The sequence below is a fragment of the Gavia stellata genome, chromosome 5 (assembly GCF_030936135.1).
Source record: "Gavia stellata isolate bGavSte3 chromosome 5, bGavSte3.hap2, whole genome shotgun sequence".
NCBI classification, from domain to species: domain Eukaryota; kingdom Metazoa; phylum Chordata; class Aves; order Gaviiformes; family Gaviidae; genus Gavia; species Gavia stellata.
The window spans coordinates 55,809,972-55,824,240 of record NC_082598.1 but is presented as its reverse complement, the minus strand read 5'-3'; the positions used below and the strand labels follow the sequence as shown (position 1 = coordinate 55,824,240).

Sequence of the window (14,269 nt, the reverse complement as noted above, 5' to 3'; positions counted from 1 at the left end):
CTAGTTGGCCACTCATCACAGCAGTTGAAAATCTCTTTGGTCCTCTTGGCAATAACTAGACATCATTAACCAGCAGAGGCTACATACAATCAGTGCTATCAAGATGACTGCCAAAAGCTGACTGAGAACTGTGGTCCAGGCAACCTCAAAGATTTCAAGTGAAGTTTTTGCTTTTAATGCAAGAATTTCTTAGCTGGAAAATCAAATTACTATTACAACATCAACCATTCAGCTGATGGAAAACTTGGATTTAAAGGTGCTCTTCAAGTCCCCATATAAAAGCAGAAAAGGGTTTAAAGCAGGAGTAGCTTGGAGGAACATCTCCCCAGTCCTTTCTTTTCTTGGGATTCACTGTTTTCTCTGACCATTCCCTCTTTTACTGTCTCATTTTTTGGACATCACAATCATGAATGAGAGGAACAGTGATGCCAACTTATTGAGCACCTGGATGATGAGTCAGTAATGACAAAAAGCCTTCTTTATACCAACAAGCTTCTTCAATGCACTGACCCATGGCACACTGAACACAGGACCAAAAGAGACATCCTTAGGAACCTTGACAATAGGTCCATCGGGATAAAACAGTGCAGCTTTACAGCAGCTTTCTGCCCGAGATCACACCAGTACACCCGGGATGCCAAAAGAGTCACAGTCTCTATCAGAAAGGAGAGGGGACTAATAGGAGAAGATTTAGTAGAAAGAAACAGTTATCCCTAAGTACTTCCTTCCACACTGTACACATTTCAAAGGAGCGTATTTCCAACTAGTTCTGGTCTGGACTTGTAGAATGCACACCTTTTAGTGTCTGAAGTGCACCCAATGAGCTCCCTGAGCACACTTTCCCTTTTAGTTTTATCTGAAAGGAATCCAGTCCACATGCTCCAAGATTGTTCTGCATTGTGAACCAAAGCATGGGAACGACTGAAGTATCTAAAAGCACACAGGTTGATGCTCGTGTCTTGAAATTAACCGAAGCTAAAATTCTAAACTCCATACATCACTGACAAGTATATTGAATTCGTGCCAGTAAGGAAGAGGCAGTGAGCTTGCAGCATGCTTCTGCCCTTACACTTTGCCAGCAAAACAGACCCACAGAGCCAGTAACCTCAGAGTCCAGCAGCACAGAACTGCTATGCCAGGAATTCCAAAGTACCTTATTCATCCTTTTCCATCAGTCAGCATGCTCGTGCTGTTAAGCCAATCACTTCACAACAGTGTCAACCCAGAAATAGAGTTGTTTAAGTAAGAACTGAGGATAGGAAACATGTTATGTAGCTCTTTACTAAAAGCAAGTGGAGTTTTTGCCAGTCTGTTTTCCCTACTAAGACTCTTCATGGGCTTTCACAAATATAAATAAACCAGAATGGCAAATGTCAACAGGCACTGAAGTTGTGATGCAGGGCTTCTCCCAACCACTGGTTGCCAATGCATGATGCTGCAAGTGTAATGCGAGTAGGACAGATCTATCTGAAATTTCAAATCAGCTCTCATTGCTGCAAGCAAAACTCCTCATGCGGGGAACAGAAAAGGAAAGCTCTCCACATCTTCCTTTTTCTCTACTCCAAAGTTAAAGGAAAAAGGAAATGTCACTGTTGAATCTCATCCCCTTTTCACACTCCTCACAAGAATGTGTGGGTATAAATGTGTGGGTGGATGTTTGAGAACAAGGCATGTTCCTCTACACAACTGTATGCTATGGTAAGGGTAGTTTGTTGCCTTTCACATCTGACAAGATGTAAGAAAACAAGTTTAATTTTCTGAAGAGTATTGGCTTTATGTGAGTAAAGGCAAGGGGAATTCAACTCACCGTCTGCAAGAACTACTTCATACATGTAAGACAAAGAGTCTCCAGGATTTTCATTCTGTGGTTCACCTAGGAAAAAAGAATAATTCTTTAATGGTATTTACTTGGAAATATCTTTAACTGGTCATCAACTCTGCTGACAGTGATCATCACTATCCTACTTGATTGTTTCACAGAATGTTTAGTTTGCTCTAAAGAAGCTTTTAGCATCAGAAATCAAGCTGGAAAAAAAAAAAAAAAATTGGCAAAATAAAACAGAGTTAAGAAAACAAATGGACAAGCGTCCTAAAACCTCAGAAATGAGGAAACAGCATGACAGCAATTTCCACTTTCTTTTTTCAGATGAAATTCTGTATATTATTTTACATGTAAGCTATTTTAAAGCTACAGTTTTGCAGATAATAAAAATCCAAGGCCTAGTGGAGAGGAACAAGCTTAGAGATCTTCAGATGGAATTGTATTTATCCCTTTTCAGTAAACATCCCTGTGACTGATCTTTTCATTTTACTATAGCAGGTAAGAAATGTGGGCTTGAGGAAAAAAAGAAGCTTCCCTGAAAGTCAATATAGCAAACAATGGGAGAGGAGTTGGACAAAAGAAAAAGAATAGAATCATGTGCAGGAAAGTGAGAAACGGAAAATGGATGCAGGCATTGGGGTTTGGAAGACAACTGGGCAGGGCTAGGTTTGATAATACAATAAATCTGGCTACAAAGTCCCCTGTATTGGGTCAAAAAAGCAATGGCTACTTCATGTGAAGTACTAGTCAAATATTAAAAAACACATGTCAGTTCCAATTTGTTGAAATTATTTTCATGGCTTAATAACTACCAGGAGATCGTCTGCCATATTATGCAGTATCTGTCTATGCCACTCTATGCTGGATAAATTATCACCTGTTTTTCCACATCTGAGGTAACACTGACATAAGAGATATACAGCCTCCTTGAGCTCCATATTGTGACATTCAGCTAACTCAACAAACATGCTGTTGTACAGCATCTATTGTACATATCTGTACAATATCCCATGTATATTGCTGGGTGCTCCATAAGTGAATAACCAATGTTACTACAAGGGACTAAGACTGAAAAGTAAGTCACTGGGTAAAGACACCAAGGCTAGGATGAGAAGAGGAGCCTAGGAAAGCGATTGCTTTACAATGACTTTATTAAGGTTGCATAAAACCAAACGCTCAAAAGCAGTCTTTCTTCTTTGTAGTATATTGTTGACTATTTCTTTTAAATTCATCTGTACTGTGGACAATGCACAAATTAGACCTACTCCAGCATTGACTTGTGGTTTTGTACTTAAGTGTTGTTTACCGTATTCTGATTCAGTTATTCTTGTAATAACAAAAGTCCAGTGATTGAGGGAGAGGATTCCAGTGAGAAAAAGGACAGTAATATTAGCTGATTGCTGCCCTAGAGAATTTAGGTCATTTCAGGTTCCCATCCTGAAGTTTTGAGGCAAAAAGCCAGCAGGCTTTTAAAACATGCTTTTTAGAAGTGGTCGTTAGTTTTGTATTGCATTTCTACGAAAGACCTTACAGCTGACCTGCAGACATCTGAGCAGTCACAAACGCATCTGAAATCAAAGGGAGTTTGAATATGGATGTAAAAAATACTGTATACTGGTAAGTGTTATGAAATGTAATATCTTAAAGTGGTATCAGAAGTGGAAGAAATGCTTCAACCTAATCTTGCTAAATACTAGTACGTAAAATGATGATAGCATAAAATAATGTTTGGATAGCACTCAATACAGAAAGGACTTCTACAGAAAAGCACATTAGGAAATTAATAATTCTGTCTCCTCAACAGGATTTGAATGGCATTCAATACATAAATAATGCAACCGCAAACTCAAACACAGAACAAAGTATCAAATAACTGCTAATTAACTGAGCACTATTTATCCTGTGTACTAATGAAGGCAGTTTCGCCGGGGGGGATGGGGGGGAGTGGGGAGGAATGCACTTACATAATTAAAGGCAATCAATGCCATGAACAAGGGTCCTAACTACAGTTTAATAGGCTACTTCATACCTGTAACTTTTTGACCTTTGAACACCTAATTCTGTAACCGTAATAACATTTTCTGGACCAAGTTCTGTCTCGTAGCCATTTAAGTAAGTATAGAGAGACCCTAACAAGAGCAAAACCTGGTTCTGTAAAAAAGTTTTTCTTTTGCTATCCTAATACTGATTTTTTTTCTAATATGAACTTAAATACGTGCGAGACTTCATTTTTTCAGGGATAGGTGTTACAATTTTTTTTAATCTGGAAAAAAACATGACCCTTATTTTATCCTATTTCCAAGAGGCTGACACTAACTTAACAGAAATATATCATGGTGAAATTACAAATAGCAATTTTGTTATAACAACATTTGTGTGCCAAAAAATATAAAAAGAATACATTTCCAGAGGACTTCTCTAGACACCTTCCAGTAATAACTTCTCAGTAATTGATATTGGTAAACACAGTGCAAAACCCAACTAGAGTCAATAATACATTATATGAAGGACATGTAAGACTACAGATTCACACAGCCATTTTACAGTTCTAGCTGCAAAATACCTGCTGGAAATCTTAAATTATTTGTAAGCTTTAGAAATAGCCTCACAACTGCAACTAAATACTGACTGATGACTGTTGCACCATAAACTACACATAAATTTGGATGGTGTCCACTTGCAACCTTGAAAGAACAATTGACAATAAATCCATTAATTAATTTTAAAAATAAAAAAATTATAACCTAAATAAACAGTAAAATCATGGTACATTAATTTAAATTAGTACATGCTGTTGCAGTAATACTTATGTTCTAGTCATTTGACTTTTATTAATAATAAAACTTTTTATGAGCTTGTCCTAAATGCTGTTAAAAAACATTCACTTTAAGATGTCAGCACATTCACTTTGCCATGCGTAAGCAGTTTTCATCCAATTAGTGTCAAAAATAAGAGGAAAAACCATCACATACATGAGGCGTACTTCAGAACCCAAGGGTACAGGTCACCATGACTGCCTAGACAGATCGAAACATGAGCTGCTAAGAAACCTGCTATATAACAAATAAAGTCTTCTCTGGATTTTGCAGAAATAAGAGGAGAAAGAACAAAGAACTCAAACACTTTAAGCAGCAGGGGATGGTAGTCTCAACATCCTATGTAGGGTTGCCACCTCCAGGCTGCCACTTCAGTTTCCCTTCTGGTTTGAAATAGCCAAGATCACATGCCAGATGAAACAAGTTAGTGAGACTAACCACAGTTTTTTGTTGACAGTTATCCCCATTACAAATCCCCATCACTGCACTGGCATCCCAGCAATCATTCTGTGTGGATATTAATAAATCTTCTTGAGATGTTGTGTTTCTCAATCTGGCAATCTTAGCAGGATTCCCTGCAGAGCAGTTCAAAGACTCATTGGGAGGGCAAAATGGAAATGGAGACTATACGATAGCATGCTTCAGCTAACAAAATGCCCCTTCTGCTTATGATAAATTCATATAGATAATATTTGTTTCAATAAAGAAGATTAACTGACATTTGAGGTTCTCCTCAATAAGCAGATGACCTCACTGCCTTAAAGCACTAACGGTGGTATGCACTGTCTGAATGTAAATATGTTGGGGAAAGAAGAAAAGGGAGGCACAACTACGTGGTCTTATCTACTGCAACCTCCCCTACCTACTTCCCTCTGTTTACTCAATCTTGCATGTCCATGTGAGAAATCTTTACAACCAAGACTTTAGTTCACACACACACACACACACAAAACCACGCTGTATTCAGTATTCACAAACAAACAAACCCCAAAATTTTAGGGATTTTGTTTCTTTTTCAACTTTGGCTCTTGCTAGTACTTCAGCTTCATTTCTTCGTAGACTCCAAGTCAGTGTCAAAATCTAGGTGAAACATTTGCCCATTGAAGACAATGGTGAAGTTCCCACTTAAATTAAGGGTTTTAGCTCATCAGCACAAGTCTTGCTGACAGCCTAAGAAAATCCATTGTCATCGGTTACTCATATCTGAGCACCAACACGAAGAGGATTTTACAGGAGAACAAGCAAAACAGTGGATTCAAGATGTGAAGTATTACTTCAGTATTCAACGTTATACCCAAATTCCTGGTACAAATTCCTGGTACAATACCAATAAAATCTATGCCACTGTACTAGAAATTAAAGAGGAGACAGATACCATAAAAGCTTATGGTAAAAATATAGTGATTTATTTCTCTTTTCTGTGATGTGCATAATGGAAATTAGCCCCATATTTGAAGCTGGCTGAAGATTTGCTTACGTTAAGCCCTATTTTAAGTAAATGTAGGACAAAGAGGGCGGGAGCTTAGTAGAGACAAACACCCAATGCTACTATCTCGTTAGTCCAGATCTATACCTTACTAGTAGTTGCAAAAGTAGTTTTCTTAACATTACTCTTCTTGGTGATTAAAATTGCGTACAGGTACTCTCAATACTTTTTAGATAACCATCAGAAATTAATGGCATATTGCTGTCTCAGGTAAGAGTTACATATTCATTCCGAGAATCTTTCCTGGGCTGTCAAAGACTGTGGATGTGGTTTTCTAGTTGGGTTATGTTACTTTCTGTACTTCTTCTCACTTTTTGATAGAATAGCAGATAATGAATGGATACATGTAGGTTTGCTGAGTGGTTCTCAATGATCAACTTTTACAGAAGTAGATTGTCTTTACATTTTGGCAAAAAAAGACGATATCACTGCTTAGAGAAAAGGCTGGAAGTGGAAGCGACAAGAGTTGTTTTGTTGAGCTGTAAACAATGAAACCTAATAAAACAGCAAGCCGACTAATGAATACTTAAAACTCCTGAGCTGTACTGAGAAGTCCTACCAAAAAGTCTCATAAAAGTGTCAGCACACTTTTGAAACAGTGTCACAAAAAACTATTCATATTAGATAGACCTGTTTTCTTTTTGCATCATCTATACTGAGGCCCAAATAACTACAGGAGGAATTCAGGACATTTAAAGATCTAAGTAACTACCTCCAGCTGCAAATATCTATCTACAAATCCCCTGCTTAAACATTATGGCTAGCCTGGATTTGAAGTGAAGTGTTTCAGGACTAAACAAAAAACCCAGCTATGCCTAGGCTAAAAACCCCCAGGGTACTGATTTAATACACTGAAGTATGTGAATTTAATATAAAAAGGGGTACACAGTTCACCAGACCAAGGAGAAGTTGTAAAAAGAAAAAAGGGAAAGGAAAAGACAGATGCAAACAAAATGTGTCTCCTCATTCTACCTTCAGCAACATTAGGGAAAGCTGTCAAAGAAAAGTCAGTACCTCTCACCCTCAGGAGAGTGGCTTTTCTTACATTACAGAAGTGCTAATGTTTACATTAATGCTTCTTTGTAGTTTCCACAGGTGTGCAAACACATACAAACTGGATAGTTTTAGTCCTTTAGTACAGATGTATTACTTGGTTTGGTGAAAGGGGAAGGGAACTTCTCTCTTACAATGTTTGTGTGTCACACAGGAAATGATGCCATCCATGAAACTGGGTCCTACTCAGTAATTATTTTTCACTCTGTCAGATTTATCTAAAAAGCTATAGACACAGTCACATTTTGAAAGAGATGAAACATAAACCCACACTTTTGTACAGTTTCCAAGATTTATAAACTCAGGAAACAGGGGAACAAGTGTATGTCAGCTCTTCAATCTTACCATGAAGTAGTGATGGTAGGTTCACAGGTGCCATTGGCAGCTTTTAAACTTTTCAAAGCTGCTTCCCTGTGAAGATGAAGCCAGACTAAGAGCACAACCGTTTCACCACACTTAAATGACAAATGCGCATCATCAAACTAAAACTAAAGTTTTCATTTTTAGATTACCTGGTTGAATAATTCCAGTCACAACAGAGAGATATTCCTCAGGTTCGTGATCAGTGGAAATCTCTTTGCTGCCTCCATCTAAGGAGATTATCTCATGAAGAATCTCTGAATTCTCCACCCCACAAAGGAGAATCACCACATTATCTGGAGGTTTTAGAACTTGCTCCAGAAAATAACTTCTCTTTCGATCCAGGCAGTTAAGAAGTCCACACGATAGTATCAGGAGTTTACATTTATAACAGGGTAAAGACAATAGCTCCTGGTGCTTGAAAGATGAAGTCTCTAGATTGTAGAGTAAGATTCCTCCTTCGTTCACTATGTGTCCAAAAAGAGATTTTAAATACAGAGCCCACTCTTCTGCTTCTTGTTCATATATCACGAGAATATCCTTCGTATTTTCTAGAGAGAAGAAAACATTTTTTAAAAAGTTTCAAATGCATTTTGAATCCATTATAAATATCAGAAGACAGATTGTTAGTTCTCCCACCTCTTAAAAACTTGAGGTGCTGAAGAAACAGGACATGTCATCACCTTGAAATGACAACCATCTGCTTATTTCTAGACCAAGGCAGAAAGATCATCCACAGAAATGCTGGTAAAATAGCTCAGAATATTTTATGTTTACAATAGCTTCAACTAGTATTTCAGAATAATACTGAAATTGCAGTGTAGAAAGCAGAGCACAGTCACACATTCTGCTCACTCCTAGATTCTTGACAAATAGTGATACTATTAAAAATGCAACAGTTAGCTCTTAATGGCACAAGTAAAGAATATATATTTTAACACTGGACATAATCTGACTTCATTACAAACAGGACTGGTACGTTTAAGATATTTTGGCAGCACTGTATTAAAGATAGTCATTAGTGATCTTTCTTTGCTGTCCTTATTCTAACAAAATTACTTACAAACCTGACAAAAAGTAAATCTAGAACTACATTTTTTTAGTTCTGCTTTCCCTTTAAGATGCAAAAGATGATGCTAGTACGAAGCCTAATACTCTTCCACAGTGTTACTAGGGTGACAGTATGAAACAGAGGCAACAGGCACAAGCTGAAACACAGAAGGCTCCCTCTGAGCATCAGGAAACACTCTCTACTGTGAGCACTGGCATAGGCTGCCCAGGGAGGTTGTGAAATCTCCCTCCTTGGAGCTACTCAAAAGGTGCCTGGACATGGTCCTAGCTCGAGGTGGCCCTGCTTGAGCAGGGCAGTTGTACAAGATGGCCTCCAGATGTCCCTTCTAACCTCAACCATTTTGTGATTCTGTGAAGCCATAAAAAACTGATTTACTGACCAATACAATATACATTAAAATGCCAGGGTAGCTTAATATCCCTGGAGTAGTTCACAATCACAGCCCTGGGGAGCAACAATAAGAGACTCTGGAACAGACACAGCCGCTGCACTTTACCTCCACTGATCTTCACTGTGTCTCCCAGGTTCCTGATGGGTCAGGCAACCTAACTGGCACTTGTCTGCAGTGCACCAGAGCTTCTTTGCAGGTGAGTATCTAAGCTGCTTCTTTGTGAATATCAAGAGATATGGAAACGGTGGGCGTACACAGAGTTAAAATGTTTCTTGGGCACACAGTGGATCTGGATAGTGGGATGAACGGTCGGAAGCATAGTATAGATGTAGCTAAGGAGAATAAAAAAAAAACTTGTCAAGGATCCCAAGTAAGTCTTTGTACAAAAGGAGAAACTGAACCTAGATCTGCAGTTCAGGATCACAGCTTTAATTATTGGACTTCCCTTCTTTTTAGAAGAAATGATTACTAAGTTTTGTTCATTCATTCTTTACTCAGGAAATATGTCAAACAACGTTTACCCAGATGAAAGCTGACTGAAACTTGTAGAATAGGGACCCTATAGCTTAGTCTCTTGAGTTTATTATATGTCTATAAACTGCTTGGAGGATAAGTGCCATCTTTTAAAGATTTGTGAATATTCATCCTCTCAAAAACTTTTGTCATAGGAAATCATATAGTGCCATGTTCAATATGGTAGTGGGTGATAATATTTCAAGATGACTGACCCTGACCAATAGAGCAGGGTAATATTTGTCAAACTGTATTTAGAAAATGTAGGAGTCGCCTTTCCACGGTAAAAGCATTCTGAAAAATGCCTGTTTCTGCTGAAATGCTTAAGTTTAATTGCAAAAATAAGTAGTAGTGTATTTCTCATTTAACTCAGAGCAAAGTTATGTGTTTTATGACACTAGGATAAGAAATCTACTTGCTGCAATGTTATTTGCTTTCAGAATCTCATTTGATTTTCCTTAACTCTCACACACACACAAAAAAGTAGAAACAAAGCTATGAAGCTTGCTGCACAGTTTCAAAAGAAGAAATTATTTTAACAGAGCTGTAAGGCCAGAAGCTCCTTCAGTCTGACCATACTGTTTCATATCACAGGAAATGGAATCACTAGCACCTTCTGTTTTCAGTCCCTGTTTACTAAAAGCACTGTAGTGGTCCTTTAAAAACAGATTCAAAGATGATTAATCCATAAAGATTTCAGAATTCATTCTTTACACTTTGTTTGAATTTGCTTAGTTTCAACTTGCAACCACAGAATAAAATTTTATCTATTTCTGCAAGCTTGAAGAAGTATCTGCTCTCAGAAATCTGTCCCCTAAGGTCTTCAGACTCTCATGAAGTGATTCTTACCCTTGCCTTCATTACAGTTTATGAACTGGGATTATTACTCTTCCCACTACAAGAGAGGCTTTGTAGGTCTCCTACCATTCTTTCTGCACTTTTGTGAACTCTTCTGCCTTTTCAGAATACTTTTATGAGGAACCCAGCTGTATACAGGGTAGGAGTTCCTTAATATAGTGTATGGGAAGAATAAGATAATCTCTCTTGATTATATGATTATCACTTGATACCTTGGATATGCACGGAAAGTTCACATTCAGTCTTTAAGTTAAAAGGTCTCATTTTAAGTTTATGCTTATCTGCATTTCCTTATTATGATGGACTTGGGTAAGGATATAGTTAAGTGGAATAGCAGAGAGAGAGAAAAAAAGCATGTTTAAATCGAATGGTAAAACCATTTTTTAATAGCTTCACAGAATCTTGGTGTCCCAATTGTGCAGAAGAAGGATCTGCTGGTGTCTTCCACAGCACCCACTTGCTGAGAGCTTAAATTTCCTCTCTGTGTAGGAGAGCACTCGTGAGGAATGATGCACAGCTGCACCTCATCCCTGTGCAGACTGGAAGCACCCAAAAGGCATTCCCATATCCCAGCACAGGAAAGAACTGCTGGACCCAACCATTCAGGCACAGTTGAAGAACTCCCTGTGTGCTAGGCGTGGAGGAGTAAGTCCATTGGTAGACACATTCTTAAACAGCTGACACTGTATAATAATCTTAAATATACATAAGGTATAAAATTCACCCTTATGCAAATGGACAGTACAAGGCTTGAGTACTCAAGACATTCTAAAGATAAAAGTGAGGAAGTTGCATTGAAATGATAAAAGAAGATGAAGTAATTCTATTTCCATACGGTATATCTGCACCTAAGTCCGCAGCTTTGATCTTAGCTAAGTATGAATGAGAAAGGGGTTTTAAGATGCTTATTGAAGGCTTGACTACATTTCTTTTTAACTATATTGATTTTTATATATGAGAAAGAAAGCTTTATTTGTGTAAGAAAAGGGAGTGAAATATATCTAACACCACACTTGATGGAAGAAAGGCTCTGCAACATACATCTCAAAACTTTAATTTAATATGGCTACCATATTTAATTTGTCTATCTATATACAGAGGGAAGAGTCATACTGTTGAGGAGAGACTCATATGAGCGAGTTATTTCGTGCTGCAGTTTGGCACAATGTTTATTGGTTTGAAGAAAGCAGCTAGTGCTATCGAGTTACCTGTGGGAAACCAAACATGGGTTTGTTTTGAATTATGTGCTTGTATTTTTTTTCCTGCCATTGATCTGCCTTCTAGATTGAGAGTTAACTTTGATACTAAACAGGAATGCCAGACCTACATCTTACCTCCCCAAAATTATATTAAAAGGTGAAATATCACTATTTTGAAATGCCTGCCTGACTTTAAATGTAGAGTCAAAGTTTACCCTAGGAATAGCTATGAAGTCCCCTATGTAAAATCCACTCCATATGCCTTTAGCTTTTCCTGTTAAACAATGCCTTCAGAAATTTTTCTAAGATGTAGATGCTTGAATGCAGCTTACTTGAAAATTAAAGCCCACCCAAAAACTCTGCCTTCTAAACAGTATCATTTTAACCTGAAACAACAAAAGCTGAAGTCTAGCTTTAATGCAACACTACCCAATATTGTAACAATGCTTAGTTTTTCAACTAGAGTTTTTTCCCCTTCATTATTTTCATCTATCACTGAATATTTCTTTGAAGTTACTGCACTTGGAATATAATGTAAGTTGAGATTAATTTTATTCCCTTGAAAGTTAATGTAATAGAAACTATCATATCCTGACAAAATTAAGCCATGTTTCAACTACTCCTACTTGGAAACTGACTCAAAGGTAGAAATAAAGTGTATTATTAGTTCAGCAATGAGAAACAGTAAGAGAATTTATGCAGTCATCTATAACCTGAAAAGGTTCTTCTGACAAGTAGAACTATTCTCTAGTTCTTGGTGTGTCATTGCCCAAAAAAAGCACATCTTGTGAAACATGCCATCTGAAGCCTTCTTTGAAAAGAGCTGCTGGATCTTACGCGAACCAAACGAGACTAGAACATCTTTGCAGACTAGTGTGACCAAGCAGGAATCAAGACCTTGCATACATAAGGCAAAAGAACAGGCAACAATTAAAAGATATAGTATGGAAGAAAAAAAGGCAAGTATATTAGAAAGTGAAAGGAAATCTCAAGAACACTGTAATGCACTAAACACATCAGGAAGGCAAAGGAAACAAATCAAAGATTGGGGGCTGGTGGCTACTCTTAAACAGGTACCTCAGTTTATGAATCTTGCAATCTTGTAAAAGACAGCTTCTGTGTGCTTAGAAGTGAGTGAGCAAGAAGTACTTGACAACACCCATCATTGATAATAACACTGCTAGATTCAGAAAAGCAAGTCCTTTGCACAGATGCCAACTTACTTCCCGCCTTTTAAAGGCTTAATGTTTGTAGATAATGTGCTTTACTTCTAGATATCTGCATTTTACTACAGTTGTTCCCAGCAAATCAGCATTAACATACTTTGACTTAAATAAGGCTGATTTCAATTAGGCTAAAGTTTAAAAATTGGCTCTACAGTCCCACTGCCTTAGCATGCTTTGGTAGAAAAAAGTGACACCTGAACACCAAAGTTCACTCAAGTTTTAACCAAAAGATAGATCACCGTATTTCTCAGGGTCATCCACAGCCTTCTGCAGTTAGAGTACTGGAGCACAACAATGTCATTCCCTGTTGTTCACTCAGCTGCCCAGGAACTCCTACAACCACACAAGCTTGCCACAGTCAACCCTGACAAAAAAGTAATTCAAGTCTGTCTACAATCCTTGCCTCAACTGCATTAGCTTTTGATATCTGTGTGAAGAAAAATCCCTTTCAAATTGTTCTCAAACACTATGTTGAGAAAGGAGAGAATCAACTGCTAAAGAAGAAAATTCATCCCTTTTATTTCTTCCTGTCACAGATGTCCTCACTTGGGGAAGGGGAGGTTGTGTTATTTTTTTTTTAAATGGCAGTCTTAAAAGGAAAGACATTTGAGAAATAAGTGTGTGAACTCTGTTAGTATGTAATGAGCTACTGTCCACCAGCAAAAATTTGTTAAAATAAGTACAGTTGCTGAATATTTCAAAAGGAGAAGTGGAAAAGCACAGAATGGAAGTTCTTGCTCACTTTCTCGTAATATATTGATGAAAAATTGGGGCAACATAAGCAATATGGAATGACATCCATTGCATCTTTAATTCTTTTGTGAATAGCAGACTACACTCTCCAGGATTACCATGAGTATCTTCCCATGCTAAAAACTTACATAAAAAGAAGTAGTAGTTTTTTCCATGCAAGGAGAGCCAGGGTAGGGAAATTCAAGACTTAGAAGTCGACCATACTCATCTGATTAGACTCTTATGTATCTTAAGATTCTAGTTTCACTGTCCAAATCAAATGTCACCCAGGGTAAGTGCATAACATTCTCCCATGAGTTCCCATTCCACAGAAACATGCCTTCTTCATCTAGAGAGTCTTAAGTCCATGGTTTTTAAGACCACTAGGGTTTGAAAAAAATGTCTGTTTTCCCTCTGAAACATCTCTTCTGCTTTCCCTTCCCCCCACATTCCTTTCACCATGTAGGTTAAAACTATGGGTATGGTCAAGGGTCATGACACAATGACAAAAAATGGAGCATGAGAAACAGAAACGTAAGAGACCCAGACAACCATCTTCCTCGGAGATTTACAAAACCTTTCTTCTAATCTCAAGAACATTCATTTCCATTTGGGCTGTGTGTAGGATGAGAATGGCAAGCATACATACTATTTCAAATGAGACTCCAGAAACAAAAGACCTTTAGTCTCTTGGCCCTTTGCAATCTTTTCAAAGATTCAGCCATTCATATCTTCATATTG

The 14,269-nt window shown here is 37.7% G+C and overlaps 1 protein-coding gene across 1 annotated transcript in view; it reads right to left on the bottom strand.

Annotated features, from left to right (window-relative positions):
• The window catches only part of BANK1 (B cell scaffold protein with ankyrin repeats 1), a 146,309-nt gene that overhangs the window by 118,992 nt on the left and 13,048 nt on the right, over positions 1-14,269 (bottom strand). Inside the window, exons 2-3 of the mRNA XM_059818214.1 lie at positions 7,690-8,088; positions 1,808-1,873 (exon numbers count right to left, since the gene is read on the bottom strand). Coding sequence (XP_059674197.1) covers positions 1,808-1,873; positions 7,690-8,088 — 465 coding nt within the window. The remainder of the gene's footprint in view (positions 1-1,807; positions 1,874-7,689; positions 8,089-14,269) is intronic.